General features: G+C 40.8%; 1 protein-coding gene across 1 annotated transcript in view; it reads left to right on the top strand.

Annotated features, from left to right (window-relative positions):
* Positions 1–1,234: 1,234 nt before the first annotated feature.
* Positions 1,235–18,053, top strand: part of LOC138799250 (alpha-2-macroglobulin-like) — a 45,139-nt gene continuing 28,320 nt past the window's right edge. Inside the window, exons 1-13 of the mRNA XM_069980167.1 lie at positions 1,235–1,340; positions 2,462–2,651; positions 5,087–5,243; positions 6,101–6,153; positions 7,890–7,910; positions 8,247–8,403; positions 9,123–9,207; positions 10,556–10,694; positions 10,829–10,943; positions 13,895–14,001; positions 14,108–14,284; positions 16,093–16,317; positions 17,831–17,903. Of these exons, the coding sequence (XP_069836268.1) occupies positions 1,273–1,340; positions 2,462–2,651; positions 5,087–5,243; positions 6,101–6,153; positions 7,890–7,910; positions 8,247–8,403; positions 9,123–9,207; positions 10,556–10,694; positions 10,829–10,943; positions 13,895–14,001; positions 14,108–14,284; positions 16,093–16,317; positions 17,831–17,903 (1,567 nt within the window). The 5' untranslated portion in view covers positions 1,235–1,272. The remainder of the gene's footprint in view (positions 1,341–2,461; positions 2,652–5,086; positions 5,244–6,100; positions 6,154–7,889; positions 7,911–8,246; positions 8,404–9,122; positions 9,208–10,555; positions 10,695–10,828; positions 10,944–13,894; positions 14,002–14,107; positions 14,285–16,092; positions 16,318–17,830; positions 17,904–18,053) is intronic.

The raw sequence follows: 18,053 nt of genomic DNA, 5'->3' as shown, positions 1-18,053 counted from the left end.
TATATGTGTAGCAATACACAAAATTACAACATAAAATCATAATAATGTAATACTTATAAAACCACCGCTCTATTACTAGACAGGCTACTCAGCCAATCACTTGCCAGGACCACCACTGCAGCCACGGCTCCGGGAAGACCAAGAGTGTGGAGAGATAGAGTATTAACAGTTTAATCAATTGTTAGCCATTGGCCGTGCATCAATATAAAATGTAGCGACTTGCGGTCAGCCGCCGATGATTTTGGTGTCAGACCATTTGACACAATCAGCCAATCGGCTGATAGTTGTCTCTATTACATGAGTTGATACTCGGCTGAATCGGCCTAATTTGGCCGGCTATCACTCCGAGTAATAGGGCCCTAAGTCAATCTGGTCACTGCTTCTCTCTCAACCAATCAGAGCAATCTTTATATGACCTCATCTCTCTTTACCAATGAGAGCAATTCCTAGACTAATCGCCTAATTTCTCTCCACCAATGAGAGCAACCTCTAAATCACCTCATGTCTCTCCTCCAATGGGAGCAACCTCTAAATCACCTCATGTCTCTCCTCCAATGGGAGCATTTCCTGCTGGTCCATAAAAGGGTGGATTTAGTGCAGTCTAGTCAGATGAGTAGGAGCCTGGCCTCTGGCCAGTGCTCATGTGCGTTAGCTATGTTCCTGTCAGCCATGTGACTGTAATTTTCTTGATGTTTCCCCAATCCTTCTGAGGCCTACTAAAAGATCCAACATCCCAGAACTGTCTGTGGGTCCTTACCAATAATGGCTAAAATGCTGTGTAAACATAGCCTTACAGTAAAGAAGCCTTAAAGCATGCCTCAGTTTGTCCAAACTTAAGCGTTCAGCATTTGATTATCGGTGGCTGCTTAAGTGAGATGGAGCCCTAAGGCTGCCTTTAAAACATGGATAAAGCCTGTGGCTGTGTCAATGTTTTCTAGGCCTCTAATGCTGCGCGCTTAGATTCGGATGAACTAGAGTTTGCTCAACTCTATTCTTCATGTCTGAATTTACTTAATAGATTTATTAACTGATTTAGAAAAAGGTAACTGTGTATATTGGCCCCGATCCAGCTACACACTCTGTTACAGATAAGAGGTCAGGAGATATGCTGAAATCCTGCTTATCAGCCAACATTCTCCCACACACGTGTAATGACTCCTCTGACATCTGCAGCCAGGTTATTGGACAGAGGCCAGGTTTACCTCCTCCTTTGTCGCTTGTTATATAAGGAGAAGATTTTCCAGACTGAGTGGGGGTCGCATTCTGTCCAACATGTGGCTGTTCTTGGTTCCCGTCTGCCTGGCAATCCTTAGCTCATCCCTTTCATTAGCATCAGAACCGTAAGATATTTACCAATATATTTAGTTATTATTTGTGGATAAATTACTACTTTTGAGTGTGTTTTAAACTGCACCATATTAAGTCAATTCTAGGGGCGGGCGCTGGATTGAGCTTGAAAAATGCATTAAGTCGATAGGACAGGCAGAACTTCAAGCGGAGTCCACCACACTGCCTCCACTTGAAATTTCTGTGCGTATTCCATAGTGTGAACATACCCTTATTGTTAATTGGAACTTGTTTCAATTTATTTAAAAAAAATCAATAGTTTCTTAATTCTTATTTAAAACGTGTACTATTTTTCTGCAGCCTGCATTTTGCCCCATACATTACAGGCTGCTCTGTCCCATTCATTTAAGTTGACTTTCCACTTGGCCATAAATCAGCTTAGAAGGGTGAGGAATAGCCAGATTTATTTATGAATAGGAAAGAACAACCTGCAATGTATGTAAAGTCATACAGGCAAAGGAAGGTAAATTTTTAACAAAGACCTATAGAAATTAAATGTTTTCTTTATTCTTCACAGAAGTAAGCACAATGCAACAATATGAAAATGTATTCTAAACTAAGATTTTTTTAAAAAAAACAAACTCAATAATTCCAGTACTTATCAGCTGCTGTATGTCCTGCAGTAAGTGGTATTTTCTTTTCAGTCTGACACAGTGCTCTCTGCTGCCACCTCTGTCCGGGACAGGAACTATTCAGAGCAGGAAAGGCTTTCTATGGAGATTTGCTACTGCAGGTACAGTAGCAGCAGAGAGCGCCACTTCCTGCAGGACATAAAGCAGCTGATAAGTACTGGAAGACTTAGGATTTTGAAATAAAAGTTAATTACACATCGGTATAACTTTCTTACACCAGTTGACTATTTTTTTTTAGTACCCCTTTAAAGCTTTTTATTGCACCACAAAGACAATAAAATGAACAAAAGTTTACATTTTAACCTATTCCCACCCATCTCAGCCTAGGAAAGGGAAATCAAACAAGGGCATAGGTTGAAGACAAATCCTGTAGGTTATTACACGAATAATCTCTTGTGTAATGATATATGATACAGTTGTGTTCTTATGTCTCATTACTGCCCTGTTACTTACTTCTAATTGATGTTTCTGCATCTTTACAGGCATTTTGTGATTACCGTTTCTTCACAACTAGTGCAGGGAACCGAGGAGACAGCCTGCGTGGCCTTCCTTGACCTGAAGGGGGCAGTTGATTTAAAATTAGAACTGAAGAAAGATAATGAAGTTCACATCCTAGCGGAACATAAGATAGATGCCAAGGACCATGACCATTCCGAGTGTTATACCTTCACGGTTTGTATATACTGTAGCTCATGTATGAACTAATGAATGTCTCACCTTGCCTAATGATAATGAGCCCAAAGTACCAGATATCAGAAGCACCCAGCAGTAACATGAATGGTATTCAATCAATGACTCAGAACTGTGTATATAATATTGAGGTTAGGAGCTAGAATTACAGATGAGTTAACAGTCACGTTGTGCTATGGACCAATTCCTACTCCAGTGTCAGATGGCGTCTCTTGGGCCCATTAGAGGAAACTATTCTTGTTGTCTACCCTTCAATACTCTCTTCCTTACAGCAGCAATGTTAAAGGAGAAGTCTGGTGAAAATTTTTATTAACGTATTGTATTGCCCCCCCCCCCAAAAGTTATACAAATCACCAATATACAACTATTACGGGAAATGCTTATAACGTGCTTTTTTTCCTGCTCTTACTACTGCATCAAGGCTTCACTTCCTGGATAACATGGTGATGTCACTTCCTGGATAACATGGTGATGTCACAACCCGACTCCCAGAGCTGTGCGGACTGTGGCTCCTGGGGAGGATGATGGCAGGGGGATGCTCAGTGTCCCTCAGTTACCCCCTGCCATCATCCTCTCCAGCGGCCACAGCCCGCACAGCTCTGGGAGTCGGGTTGTGACATCACCATTTTATCCAGGAAGTGACATCACCATGTTATCCAGGAAGTGACATCAGCATGTTATCCAGGAAGTGACATCACCATGTTATCCAGGAAGTGAAGCCTTGATGCAGTAGTAAGTGTGGGGAAAAAAGCACGTTATAAGCATTTTCCATAATAAGTGTATATTGGTGATTTGTATAACTTTTGGGGGCAATACAATACTTTAATAGAATTTTTCGCCGGACCTCTCCTTTAAGATATATATAGGTAAGTTTTGTAATATATATATCTCAAAGATTACATAGGTATAAGAAAATTTTCTATGTATGATAGTAATATATACCTTTAAATAATAAATGTATCAAATAATACACAGAAGTAATACAAATATACAAGGAACAAATATCACCGTACTGTTATTGAACACATCTTAGTAAAAATCTATGTTTAAACTGTGTAAAAGAAGAAAGAAAAGGCCTCAGTTAATGGAATGACGGCCAAACAATACATATCATTACCATCATTGTGCCCAGGGAGAAGGCACAGATTCGCTCTTTCTCCCTGGTGTACACCTGCCCCATCCCCCACTCACGTGATGGGCGGCCAGGGGGTGCGGCAAGGTGGGGAGTAGGCCTGGCCTCCTCCTGTGTCTGGTTTATCATGATTTATGCTCGCAGGCATAAGTCATGATACAAATCTACACCTGCTGGAAGCTCGCGGCCGGCCGGCTTTACTAAGAGTTATGCACCTCTTAGTAAATCCAGTCGGGGAAAAAGGGGGCATGGCCTAATTTAGGGATGGTGTACTTGTGCACTGATCTTCTTACATGTTCCCTTTAGAGTATTGAATAATGGACGTTGTTTGCGCAGACATCAAATTAATGTTCATGACAAATATTTGCTGACTGGCTGGAAACGTCATGTGAACATAGCCTAAGACTAATATTATTCTTATACAAGGGACACTTTACACCGCCAGACCATGACCACATAATACCACTACATAGTGACTGAATAATATAGTTACCATCTTATTTTCTCTAGGTATAGAGGATGTCCCCTTGTTATAGATACAGTCCTGGGTATATATAGATTATGGAAGAGATCTTTGTGCTGCCCCCTATTTATATATACTATTAGGTCGCTCCTAATTGTCTCTTATCTAAAGTTTATATCCTTAATTCTTCTTCCCCTCCTTCTTTCTATCCTTCCTGCAAAGATATTATATCTCATATTCTGCTCTTATGGGCCCCCATATAGACGTGATGTGAAGTCTGAGTAGGACTGTTGCCATATTATTGAACTTATAGTGGTCTTGTAGTCGTGCAGCAATCTACCACTATAGTGGTTTTATAGTCATGCAGCAATCTACCACTATAGTGGTCTTGTAGTCGTGCAACAATCTACCACTATAGTGGTTTTGTAGTGGTGCAGCAATCTACCACTATAGTGGTTTTGTAGTGGTGCAGCAATCTACCACTATAGTGGTCTTGTAGTCGTGCAACAATCTACCACTATAGTGGTTTTGTAGTGGTGCAGCAATCGACCACTATAGTGGTTTTGTAGTGGTGCAGCAATCTACCACTATAGTGGTTTTGTAGTGGTGCAGCAATCTACCACTATAGTGGTTTTGTGCAAATTATTGCAAAATGTAGGAACATGTCTTTCGCCCTCTGGCCCAGTCCAACTGGGTCATAGATACATTAACCACCAAGTGTGACTGGTAACTCTGCAATATCTGTAGGAATAGTTTCATTATGGGAATCAGAACCAGTCACACTCTGAGAAATGATGCCATAATTTTTTTTTCTCTCCTCAGGTCCCTGTGATAAAAGATGCTGTTTCAAAAAGGTTACTCCATGTGACAGTCCATGGAGAAGGCATCAACTGGGATCAGAGTGAAAACGTTGTCATTGCGAAACTCGGCATGTGCATGATCCAAACTGATAAATCCATCTACAAACCAGGGGATGTAGGTAAGGTCCAACTTATAGGATGTGCTTTTCATTTTGGAGAGGAAAATTACTCTTACTCTAGTGTTAACTGCCACCGATGGGGTATTAACCCTGGTACCCACTTATTAATGTTGATGCCACTAGTTCAAAATAGTACTCATAGCTTTCAACAGAGGTGGGGTCACATGCAGGGGGCTGAAAGTCCCATATGACTGCTAAGTGACTGGTTAGGGGAACACTGCCGTAAAGCAATGTCTCCAGATATGTTGTAAAACTTCGATTTTCTGCATGCCCTCAGAGCGTACAGGGAGAGAGACATAGGCTGCAGTCCATTTCTCTTAAAGAGGATGTACCACCAGGTACATCTTCTTTAAGCTGAACCCACGTATCGAACAGCGCTGTTACGGGGAAGCCAGTGCCGCTGTCCATTTTTCGGACCGCGGCCCGGTTCCCGTGCACGGCGCCGTTCTATGCACCGGAACCAGCCGGTGCTCAAGCACTGGAGGTAGGCCGGGCTGCCCCCAGTGGGAGGGAATTCCCTTCCCTGTATGACGCGGCTCCTTTAGAATGAATGGAGCCGCGTCATACAGGGGAGGGAATTCCCTCCCACTGGGGGCGGCCTGGCCGGCCTCCAGGGTTTGAGCACCGGCCGGTTCAGGTGCATAGAACGGCGCCGTGCACGGGAATCGGGCCGCGGTCCAAAAAAAATGGACCGCGGCACCGGCTTCCCCGTGACGACGCCGTTCGATCCGTCGGTTCAGCTTAAAAAGGATGTACCTGGTGGTACATCCTCTTTAAGACTAGTCATCTGTGACATAGAGAAACGTAAGAATTGTTGATGTGTTTCTCATTTCTATTTCTTCTATTACTGATTTTAGTGAATTTTCGAATGATCTCCATGGACAGTGATCTTCACCTTTCACATGAACCAGTAAGTGTTTTAACCCTTAGAGGACCGGGCCAATTTCAATTTTTCCTCCTTGTGCTTAAAAGGCCGAAGCACTTGCATTTTTTCACCTAGAAACCCACAAGAGCCCTTATTTTTTTGCGCCACTAATTGTACTTTGCAATGGCAGGCTAAATTTTTTCATAAAGGACACTGCAAAACCAGAAAAAAATTCAACGTGTGGTCAAATTGAAAAAAAAAAAACGCATTTCTTTTATTTGTTTTTTTTTTTTTCGTTTTTACGGCGCTCGCCCTGGGGTAAAACTGACTTGTTAACATGTATAACTTTTATTGTATCTGATGGCCTGTAAAAAATTCAAACCATTGTTAACAAGTATATGTTCAAATATTTACTTCTACACTTATACTAGAAGCCCCTCTGGGGGACTTCTAGTATAAGTACACTGATCTCTCATTGAGATCTATCCTGTATACTAATACATGATAGATCGATGAGATATGCATTTTGATTGCTTACGGCTGCTGCAGCCAGAAGCAATCGAGTGCCGAGCTGGGATCAGCGCCATTACGCCGATGAGCCCGCCGGCAGCAGGATGTGTGGATCGTTCCTTTGGGACAACGGGATCCACCCCTCTAGACACCAGGGATTTCTGCATTCAAGTAATCGGATGTTGACAGCTGCATTTGATTACTTTATTAGCGGGCACAGCGATCGGACCGTGCCCACTAATAGCCGCGGTCCAGGGCTACATGCCGCATCCTGGACCGCGGGTACGTCCTTAGTCGCCTAAGGGTTAATGACGACCATGTAATGTAAACATATAAGAGGAGATTTATCAAACTGATGTAAAGTAGAATTGGCTCAGTTGCCCCTAGCAACCAATCAGATTGCACTTTTCATTTTTTAAAGAATCTGTGAGGAATGAAAGGTGGAATCTGATTGGTTGCTAGGGGCAACTGAGCCAGTTCTGCTTTACACCAGTTTGATAAATCTCCCCCATAGACTATAAAATATGAGTAAATCTGATTCCAGCACACAGCTACATAGCAGCTGTGGAAATTGTAAGTTATTTGGACAACATGGCTGCTTTTTTAAAAGGAAAAGGGGCTTTTGAGCTCCCTTAGGCACATGTGCCTGCCACCTCTTAACCCCCTATAGCTATGCCCATGTAGGTAAGGTAAGAAGCCCCTTTAAGTAGTAGAGAAAAACGATTTACCATTTCACCACACATTAAACAAAATATATAATAATAGTAATTTGAAATATTTTGTTTTAGTTTTTTCATTCGTTTATATAAAGATTGGTTCACACAACGTTTTTGCAATCTGTTTTTATTCATCAGTTTTTTTGTTTTTTTTCAAAAAACTATGCATTTGTGTGCATCCGTTTTGATCAGTTTTTCCATTGACTTTCATTGTAAAAAAAAAAAAAACAGATCAAAACAGATCCTTTTTTTTTACAGACACAAAAATGAAGTAGACTAAGTTTTTGTGTCCGTTAAAAAAACGGATCAGTAATGGAAGTCAATGAAAAAAAAAAAACAGATCAAAGCTGATGCGTACAAATGCATTTTTTTTTCATCCGTTTTTAGGGGGGGGGGGGGAACGGATTGCAGAAAAGTAGTGTGAACCCAGCCTAATTCCTAATCATTTGCAACTTTAGGATTTTCCTGTGTGCAATGTTACTACCATAGTAAATATAGAAAGTACACCTACTCAGAGAATTGGCAACTTTTTAATCAGTCTCCTTTTTCTTTCAGAAATCTTTGGTTGAGATAACAGTAAGTATAATATAAGAATTTCTTCATATATATATATATATATATATATATATATATATATATATATATATATAATTTTTTATATTTTTTTGCCTTTGACATGGGTCCTCCCCAGGGGGTACAATCCATAGAGGCTACTTGCACTGTGCTCTCGCTGTGCTTTTAATAATTAGCACAGTGTATGATTCATTTTTGTAGGAAACTTTGAGAAACGCTGATTTCAGACTCCCCCTTACACATGCTTACACTTGGAATATGTTTTACTTGTAAACATATATGTAAATATTAGATTTTTGTTGTTATAAGTATTTTCACCATTTCTTTAATTTCTCATAGGACCCAAATAAACACCGTATAGCACAATGGCTCAACGTGCCTATCAATCATGGCTTTGCTGACCTTAGCTTCCATTTATCAAAAGAATTGTCACTTGGAGAATATACAATTAATGTTCCACCTTCCTGCGTAAAAACCTTTAAAGTAGAGGAATATGGTAAGTTGTAAATGGGAAGTAATGAGAAAAAATACTGAAGGGATGTTCCAACCAGAAAAGATTTTCAAAGTGAAATAGAAAGGGAATCATACTCACCTGCCCTGATCCCCTGCAGCTGCTCTTCCAATGGGTCTCGGTCTCTGCCTCTTACTGCTTCTTCCTGGTTCCTCTGTGTTGTGTTGTCCAGCTTTCACCCTGTGATTGGCTAAAGAGGCAGCAACTTTGGTGATAGGGGTAAACAAGGAACAGATGGGACAGCAGCTGCAGTGGATCAGGGCAGGTAAGTATAGTTTCCTATTTATTTTTAGATCATGCTGTGCAATTTGAGCTTTGTGCTTACAATCCCAACAATTTTATTTCAGAAACTGGCATAAATATATTAATAAATTCTTCCTCATATTTTTATGAGTAGTCTTGTTTTCAGCAGAATTAGATGCAGAGACCCTGTGGCTCCGTCCTTTGGAGTTTACTATTTGCAGCCATATTGTGTTCAGTTCCACACTGTAACATAGAATGCAATTCTTTCAGCATATAACATTTTATAAATGACATCTTATGATTTTTATGATCCATTCACCTGAAAATGGGATACTGCTGTAACAATTCTTTTTTTTTTTTTTTTTTTTGCTGCCAAACTTTTTAAATAGTATTACTATAAACAGGTTGGTAGAAGATGGTTTCCTCATTTGGTCACTGACTTCATTTCTATTCACTTTCAGTGTTAAAGAGGTTTGAGGTAAATATCAACACACCACCCACTGTAGCCCTCATAGACAAGACCTTTCACCTGGAGGTTTGTGGCAGGTAAGGGAGCCTAGGAGAGAGTTTATGTAGACCCATGATACATACACTGGTCATATCTTTGCTTATGGCTGTTAGCCGCCCGGAGGGGTTAATGTGATTGGATTGGGGGTGGGGACACTTATTAAGGTAATAAGGGGTCGCATGGTTAGGGGGTTGGTTAGGGGTGGGCCAAGTTCACAGCTCTGCCCAGGGGCCCATAATACTGTTAAGACAGGCCTGGTCTTCATCTGTACTGCAGCCTCTAGTGATGATCAGGTGACCCCGGGTCCGACATATTAATTCGTTAGGCTAAAGTTTAAACTGCGTGTTTGCAGTATGTTTAACATAGTGGTCAATCACATTTTTGTCAATTATCAATTGGGACCAAGTGTGACTGCAGGGGTCCCGATCGTTTTAACGGACCGTCGTAGATCTCTCCCCTTCCTCCATGTGGTCCGATCGGCGATCTGCTTACTAAGTCTGCCACAGGAAGGCTTAGCAATGATCAGTGTGTATAATGTAATAAGTGTATGTAAAAGTCCCCTAAGGGGACTTAAAGTGTGTAAAAAAAAAAAAGAAAAAATGTCTTTATAAATACCCCAAAGCCCCCTCCCCCAATAAAAGTTAAAATCACCCCCCTTTCACATTATATAAATAAAACATATAAAAATAAATAAACATATAATGTACCGTAGCATGCGTAATTGCCCGATCTATTAAAATATAACAAGCGGCATCACTGACGGCGAAAGGTGTAGACGAAAAGAGGGAAAAAAGTGCCAATATTACCGATTTTTTGTTACTATATATATATATATATATATATATATATATATATATATATATATAGAGTGATCAAAATGTCCGATCTCCACAAATTTGGTATTTAAAAAAACTAGAGATCATGGTGGAAAAAATGACACCCCATACAGCCCCATAGGTAAAAAACTAAAACCGTTATAAGCTTCACAATAGGCCCATTTTATTAATAATTAATTGCAAAAAAAAATAACATTAGAGAATCTGTGTAACCTGCATATGGTTGTGTTCGGACTGACCTATAGAATAATAGTATCATGTCGCTGTTACCATATAGTGCATTACATAGACACAGGAACCCCCCAAACGATACCATATTGCATTCTTTTTTATGATCTCACCAATTTATATCTTCATAAATAATATATTTGGGATTCCGTCATACATATTATGGTAGAATGAAAGACGCCATTACACAGTACAACTATTCCTGTAAAAAACAAGCACTTACATGGCCCTGTAGAAAATTGGAGCTGCTGGAGCTCTTAGAAGGGGAGGAGGGAAAAACGGAAAGAGAAAAATGAAAATTTGTATCCTCCTAATTTTCTAGATACACTCATGGAAAGCCAGTAGAGGGATCGATGGACGTTTCTGTCTGTCTTATTGATCCTTATAACAGACAATATCATAGTGCAGACGCCAGCAGTGAAGAAGAGGAAGACAACTGCAAAAGTGTAAAGAACCAAAAAGTAAGATAAAATGTATTAATCACTTAGTCACTTACTAACCCTCTTGAAAATGTCACTTTTTCTAATTTGTGCATAACATGCCGCATTAAAGTTTGTTCTCAGAACTCTAACCATTGATGATTTTATTTTTGTAGACTGACAGCAAAGGATGTGTATCAAAAGATATTGACCTTGGATTATTCAACGTCTCCAAATCAGTGCGTCGTCCCTATATGGAAATTGAAGCATCACTGACTGAAGATCAGACAGGTAGCAAATGTTGTCGATCCATCTGTTCTTTTTTCACTAATTCTATCAAGCTATCAGGGCTGTGGAATCGGCCGCAGCTCCGACTCCGACTCCTGAATTTTATCAGGACCGACTCTGACTCCTGCTCCTTCATAAATGGCCAGTCATATACAGTTATACTGTATATAAAGCAGATTCTCCTGTGTGTGCAGTGGATGCAGCCAGTCTCCAGCCTCCATGTCCTGAACAACTCACAACTAGACTAGATGGAGCAGGTGATCTTTTCCTGCGGACATCTTCTATGTTTCTAACTAAATATTCACCATATTTAAAGAAACACTGCTAACAATGCCAGATCCCTGTGATATAGAGGTCAGCTGTAGTGATATACAGGGGGTCACACATAGTGATATAGAGAGGGGTCACACATAGTGATATAGAGGTCACATAGTGATATAGAAGGTCCCTGTGGGGGCACGGAATAACACATGCACACACACACACACAGCCTGCTGCAGCCATAGCGCACACACACAGCTTGCTGCAGCCATAGCGCACACCACACACACACACACACACACACACACACACTCAGCTTGCTGCGGCCATAGCACACATACCCACAGCCTGCTGCAGTCATAGTGCACACACACAGCTTGCTGCAGCCATAGCACACATACACACAGCCTGCTGCAGCCATAGCACACACACACACACAGCCTGCTGCAGCCATAGCATACGCACACAGCCTGCTGCAGTCATAGCACACACACAACCTACTACAGCCATAGTACACACACACACACACACACACACACACAGCTGCAGCCATAGAACAATGAAGAAAAACACACAATCTTCTCCCAGAGAGAAAGCACCACACTGAGGACAGAGGTTACTGCTTCACTACTTATGGCTTCTTCTTCTCCTCTATATTACACAGGATATCTTCATATTACACTGCTGCTCATATACAGTCATCCAGCATCCAGGAAGAGAACAGAACAGATCTCCCCCTACACAATGGACTCTTCCAGCTCAGAAACAAACTGCCAAATAGTGACCGACAACTTTTCCCCAACCCCCCTTATCTAATAGGGCCAGTGTCCTATTACTGATATATTCCCCGAATCCCCTTATCTAATAGGGCAGGTGTCCTAGTAGAATGTTGCTCATAATATATATTCATGAGCAAAACTTGTAAAATTCATATCAAAATTCAATTCTACATTTTCTAAAGATTTTTTTAAAGCTGGTACATTTTTTTCCGACTCCAGCCAAAACTAGCTCCAACTCCGACTCCAGCCAAAACTAGCTCTGACTCCGAATCCACGACTCCACGACTCCGCGACTCTGCCTCCACAGCCCTGGAAGCTATGAATCCTCTATAACTTTAGTTGTGTAACATCCATGACCTTAGCGTTGTGCAACATATATCCATACTATGAATAGAGTTGAATTATGAATACAGCATAAAGTTTCTTCCCCAGTAGTTGTATCTTTGATTTGATTGAAGTTTTGGTGAATACTGCAGAAAGCAGTCTTTACCTGTCATTGAAAAACTATTTTGCATATTCTCGCAGAGGTATCAATATCTAGCATACTTGTAATTTACTTAATAAGATATACATATTAACATTGTAATAACATTGGCCACTAGGTGTCACTTTTCTGAGCTCCAATAATCTATAGCAATTTAGAGGTGACCAGGAAGTGATGGTAGGAGATTCAAAGCTCTGCTCCCATTCAGTAAATCACAGTGCAGGGAGAGAGTAACAGATATCAGAGAGACAGAGAGGCAAAGTATTCCTATATATTATATGTATATGATTGTGACTAGAGATAATAATGGATAATAACAGTAATAAAAAGTAAAGTGTTTCAATATGCCTAAAATCAGCTCTTTAGCCTGCTTCAATTTAACTGCCCCTCCGTGCTGCTCCTCCCAAGGAGGAGGTGCTGGGAAAAGCTGAATCCAGTCATGAGAAACTAGGAGATTTTTCCCATGAATGGATTCAGCTTTTCTTAGCACCTGGGGAGGAGTGGCAGTTAAAAAGCAGCAAATGAGCAGATTTCAGAGATAATGTCACTATGACTGTAAATTTGCTAATCTCTAATTGAGATTTATGTAATCTCATTTTTCCCAGTAAAAAAAATAATGCTTATATTGAAACCAATATTCACCAAAATTAAGGTAAAATTATGCAATTTTACTGTGATTAGCACAATGCTTGCTAACTTTGTGCAATTTTTAATTGTAAATGACTACTTTTTTGTGATAGGAGCAAATTTGTCTAAAAGTGCGCAATTTTTCTTTTATCATTAAAAAATTATGCAATTTAAAAAATTTTTCCACCTATCGTGAAAATATTGTATTATTTGTTTATCTTCAATGGCAAATTGCGCAATTTCAGAAAAAAATTGTGCCAATTTGGAAAAAATTGCATAATTGTTTTACAGCAAATTTCCCATGAAAAAAAAAAACGCACAGTTTTAGCGAACATTGCTCCAATCGCGATAAAGTTGCATAATTTTTACCTTGATTTTGGCGATAATTGCATGAAGTTGAATTAAAAAAAAATACAAACAAAAAAGCTATTTCTCGATATAAGTATGCACTTACACTGAAAAAAAATGAAAATAATGATGTAACAATCATAAACATGCAGTATATAAAATTACTGTGCCTCTCTTTCTCTCTCTCTGATGTCTGTTACTCTCTCCCTGCACTGTGATTGACTGCCAGGGAGCAGAGCTTTGAACCTCCCACCGTCACTTAAATTATTGGAGCTCAGAAGAGGGACACCTAGTGGCAAATATTATAAGGTTTCCCACAGGAAAATATACACAAATATGTTAGATATTGATGCTTCAGAATATGCAAACTTGTTTTTTAATGACAGTGCCCATTGAATGTCTTCATCTGGAAAATGAAAAAGTAACAATCCAGGACAATCTGTTATTTCTTTCAGAACATATTGAAAAAGCATCAGGTGAAGTCATAGTTAACATACATAAAAAAGTTAAATTCCAAGAGCATGTACACACCTTTCGGAAAGGACTTCCATTTCATGTTGAGGTAAGGACCTCAACCTGTAGACTGAGAATGAGACACCTTGTCAGCTTACATATCAGTCATAATTATACAAATGGTCTGATTTCCTGTTTCTTTTCCTCATCCTCAGTTGAAAGTAACAGATGAGAAGGATCAGCCCATTCCTAACAAATCCGTATACCTCTACACTGGAGATAATATATATGTCCCTACTCACGAATCACATGAAGCTCAGTTGACAGATGTGAATGGAATTGCTCATTTTACTCTCAACGCGTCAACATGGACGTCATTTAGGGCTTTAAGGGTAAGGTGCATACATCAGTGAAAAAGGATCCTCCATTTCCATGGCCATTATATATTCGATTCTGTACTAGAGCATTGTGCTTCAGAATCACTTGGTTCCACACTTAGTTTTGAAGTTTCATGTAAAACCATGGGGTAAAACACCACAGAGGGCGCATAGTGACACTGATGCAGTGCAGGGGCTGTTGGGCTTCGCTGAGGGGCTGCGCTGCTTTGTGTTGCCTGTTTGTCACCTGCCCGAGCCTCCTGTCCTCCTTCACCATATTGCCTGTATTGCTAATGCAATGTCCTTGTAATGAGGTGTGAGGGCCCTTGTGTGCAGTATTTTGTATTTTGTATTTTTATATTAGCATACTGTAGTGATTCATTTGTACATTGTCAGTGAACTATACAGGTACAAGAGTAACTGGTGCTTGTGTGGCGTCCCACTGTGGGTGTTGCTATTCTTTACACCCCTCGTAAAAATCTGTACTTGTTTGTGATTTTGCTATAGCTGTTGTGTTACTGAAGATGACCACTAGATGTCGCTATAGTGTGTAACTAAGGTCTAGAAACTGCACAGCTGAAGTAAATTAAAGGGTTATTGTTTGTGTATGTACCACATTATGTTGTCCAGTAGGATTTCTCCTTTCTTCTGCCCTATTCTCTCTTTTCTATTCCGTTTCCCTATTGCACTCTTTCCACCCAACCACAACACAGCACACGCGCTGGTTAGGAAGTTAGTCCCTTGGGTGAGGAAGAGTCTTAGCTGAGCTTTGGAGGAAAAAGGACGCAGCTCAGATAGATCTTTTGAGTGGTTCTACCTGGGCCCTGGCCCTCTGCTAGGTCCTGTGTACAAGTTAGTTCTTAGTCAGTGCCCTGCATGGGTAGGATGCAGACAGCTCACACAACCCTTTTTCTTGAAGCACCAAACACGCTGTATGATGTGCTGCTAAGCCCTTCAGGAGAGGACTAGCCTACAGATAACCTCAACCCTTGCCGAGGACTAGAAGTCAGTACAATGCAGGACAGTCTCCGCAGAAAAGCCAAAGAGCTAGGAAATGATCTGGGTGGAGCAAAGTTACTAGAAAGTCGATGAACTCCATCTTGCAGCGCGGGTGTACTTAGGAGCTCTAACCATTCCGCTCATCCCAGGTAACCAGGGTCTGGGGCCTGTGTCACCCATCGGTACGGTTCAGCCAAAGCTAGTGGGCAGGAGGCGGTGTGAAGACTATAGGAAAGGTCAAGCCGCAGGCACAGGTTATTTCTTCTTCTTCTCCTACAAGTATTCTTCTAAGCACTTCAACCTCCCGGCAGAGCACATTACTAATTGGGTTGAGATTTTCACAGCACCCTCCTCTCTACTACCTCAATACAACCTAAGCAACTGTACTACATCCTACTCAGCACTCAGGGGCAGATAAACTTTACTATAGGCCCCGGGCTGATCCTGGATGCTGTAGCAAGAGGTTAAATAATTTTGCAGTATACGGCCATGTGTTCCACACTGTCTGAATGACAAACATTTTTTACAGGCAAATAACGGCCGTTATATTATAACAATGGCTATTATTATAAGAATAGCGTCCGTCGTTAATTTTTAATAAATGACGTCCATCCACAAAAACAAGTGTGTGGACATAGCTTATTTCTCTATCTTCACAATGCCCTCAGTGCAGCAGATTCAGTCCTCTATCATACTTAGAAGAACAAATAGATATTGATACCGGTATAGTGCATCTATGAGAGGATTGTGGAGGAGAGGACCATATTGCATTGTATATTTCTGAGGCCTTTATGTTGACTTCTTTTTTATATTGCTTTGCTCAGGCCACTTTGTCACCAGGTGGTGATGATGATGACGATGATGAGAGTGATGGTTTAGAAGACAGTTCTTTTGCAGTACAATTTCATTCTGTCACTGAGAGCCACATTACCATCAAAGGACAATCGAATAAACCAGGATGTGATTCTGAGGAGAAACTGACAGTGGACTATAACATCCAGAGGGAGGCGCTCAATTCCGATACTGACCATCTCCACTTCTTTTCTTTCGTAAGTAATTTTTCTCTTAAAGGGCTATTCACATCTCAACCAATATATTTTAACTTGTAGAACTTATCAAGTTTAATGTTTTTCCAAATACATTCATTTAGCAAACTTAAAAATAATATAGATAGATAGATAGATAGATATAGTATATATTGTATTGCCCCCAAAAGTAATCACCAATATACACTTATTACAGGAAATGCTTATAAAGTGCTTTTTTTCCCTGCACTTACTACTGCATTACGGCTTCACTTCCTGGATAACATGGTGATGTCACTTCCTGGATAACATGGTGATGTCACTTCCTGGATAACATGGTGATGTCACGACCCGACTCTCAGAGCTGTGCGGTCTGTGACTGCTGGAGAGGATGATGACAGGGGGACACTGAGGGACAGGACACTGGAGGGACACTGAGCATCCCTCTGCCATCATCCTCTCCAGCAGTCACAGCTCGCACAGCTCTGTATTTTGGGGGGGGGGGGGGGCTAATACAATATTTAAAAAAAGTTTGGCTGGACTTCTTCTTTAAGACCAGAGCAGTAAACAGTTGGCTCTATTTCCTATGTAGCATTCACTTTAATAGTTGCTGATGCTGCAGTACACCACCACCCCCGCTACACAGGTGCTGTGGCCTGGGGTGCTAAGGTGTTATACAGCAGGCAGGCTTTGGCACTTGTCACGGTGGCCATGAGTGGCATTACCCACCCCCAGACACATGGGCACTGACACTTGTAATGGTAACACAATGTGTGGGTGCAGGCGCGGCAGGAAAAGGAGCACAGAGTTAAGCACTTAACCAGAAGATTTCAGTGCAATACATTTTACAGTGGTAAACAAGTCACTAGGTGCAGGTATAGGTGACAGTAGTCCTGATGTAGTGACTTGAGACAGGAAAGAATAGAAGAAGTGCAGCTTTACTCTGAAACAATGTAAGGGGCTGTTTTGGGGACCTTGCTTAAGTAGAAGTGTACTCTGCAGGGATAGTGTAAATCGGGACTTGTAGAGGAAGGATAGACGGCTGGCTGGATACAGGACTACAATCTAATGACTAATACAATCTTCCCCTGCATAGTGCAGGCTGCTCTACACAACTTTCTCTAGCCAGCACCTTACTAGGCTGTGGAGTGAAGGGAGCAGGCTACCCAGGGGAAGAGGCAGTCACCAGGCTGTACATGAGACCATTTAGCACACCAGCCCATCTGGCATTTAACAAAATTGCCACATGGGAAGTCTAACCCTGGCTGTGAGTTGTTTTTTTTTTTTTTTATTCAACCCCCTCAAAGGGATTATCCAGGCTTTTGAAATTGATAGCCTCACGATAGGCCATCAGTATTAGATCACAGGGTCTTGCTGATAGGCCCACAGCAAGCAGCCTCCTTAGTTTCTGTCAGCATTGATGCAAGGTACATCAGTATTGTCCTGTTCTCGTTTGATAGACTTGTCTCTGCTTAACTAGAACGGAAAATATTATAATATAAAACAAATAAGTCAGCTACAATCTTTGTTTTTCTAGCTACGGACCCTCAATGGAAACCTAATGTTCAAGGAACATAAAATAGACCTTAAAGATCAATCAAATAGCCCAAGTAAGTATAAGTTAAGAACCAAAATGTATAGAAAATAAAAAATAGTAGACACCACATTTTCACACAAGCATATTACAGGTGCATTTTGGTGCTCTATCATGGAGGAATGTCCTGGCCCAACTATATATATATATATTTTTTTTCCTGAAT

This window comes from Dendropsophus ebraccatus, chromosome 8 (genome assembly GCF_027789765.1).
Source record: "Dendropsophus ebraccatus isolate aDenEbr1 chromosome 8, aDenEbr1.pat, whole genome shotgun sequence".
NCBI classification, from domain to species: domain Eukaryota; kingdom Metazoa; phylum Chordata; class Amphibia; order Anura; family Hylidae; genus Dendropsophus; species Dendropsophus ebraccatus.
The sequence above is the reverse complement of the archived record's forward strand: the minus strand, read 5'-3'. Positions and strand labels throughout refer to the sequence as shown.